The sequence below is a fragment of the Buceros rhinoceros genome, unplaced genomic scaffold, assembly GCF_000710305.1.
Source record: "Buceros rhinoceros silvestris isolate BGI_N320 unplaced genomic scaffold, ASM71030v1 scaffold18886, whole genome shotgun sequence".
In the NCBI taxonomy this organism is placed as follows: Eukaryota; Metazoa; Chordata; class Aves; order Bucerotiformes; family Bucerotidae; genus Buceros; species Buceros rhinoceros.
This window is the reverse complement of record NW_010418308.1, coordinates 546-871: the sequence shown is the minus strand read 5'-3', so window position 1 is coordinate 871 and position 326 is coordinate 546. Positions and strand designations below refer to the sequence as shown.

General features: G+C 57.1%; 1 protein-coding gene across 1 annotated transcript in view; it reads left to right on the top strand.

Moving 5' to 3' along the window:
- SMG5 (SMG5 nonsense mediated mRNA decay factor) overlaps nucleotides 1–96 on the top strand; it is a gene marked incomplete at its 5' end in the record, with an annotated part of 22,668 nt that extends 22,572 nt beyond the window's left edge. Inside the window, one exon of the mRNA XM_010138501.1 lies at nucleotides 12–96. Coding sequence (XP_010136803.1) covers nucleotides 12–96 — 85 coding nt within the window. The remainder of the gene's footprint in view (nucleotides 1–11) is intronic.
- Between the last annotated feature and the right edge of the window lie 230 nt (nucleotides 97–326).

Genomic DNA, 326 nt, shown 5'->3' with positions numbered 1-326 from the left:
CGTTTCCCCAGGACTGCCCGCCAGTCAGCCGCCAGCGCCAGCGTGGAAATCAAAAACGTTCTGGAGTTCTACAAGCAGTGGAAAGAGATGGGCTGATGCTCGGGAAGGCACCGGGTTGGTGAACCTTTCTCTCCCCCTCTCGGAACGGGCAGCGTCTGAACGAAGGAAACAAAAATCAGGGCGACACTTAGACACGAAGAAGCAGCAGCAGCAGCAAAAGTATCTACCCTAAACAACAAATGTAAAAACCAAGGCAATTTGGGCACACGCACAGCGACACCCTCCACCCGCATCCCGCCCAGACGGCTGGGCAGCTCCGACCGCGC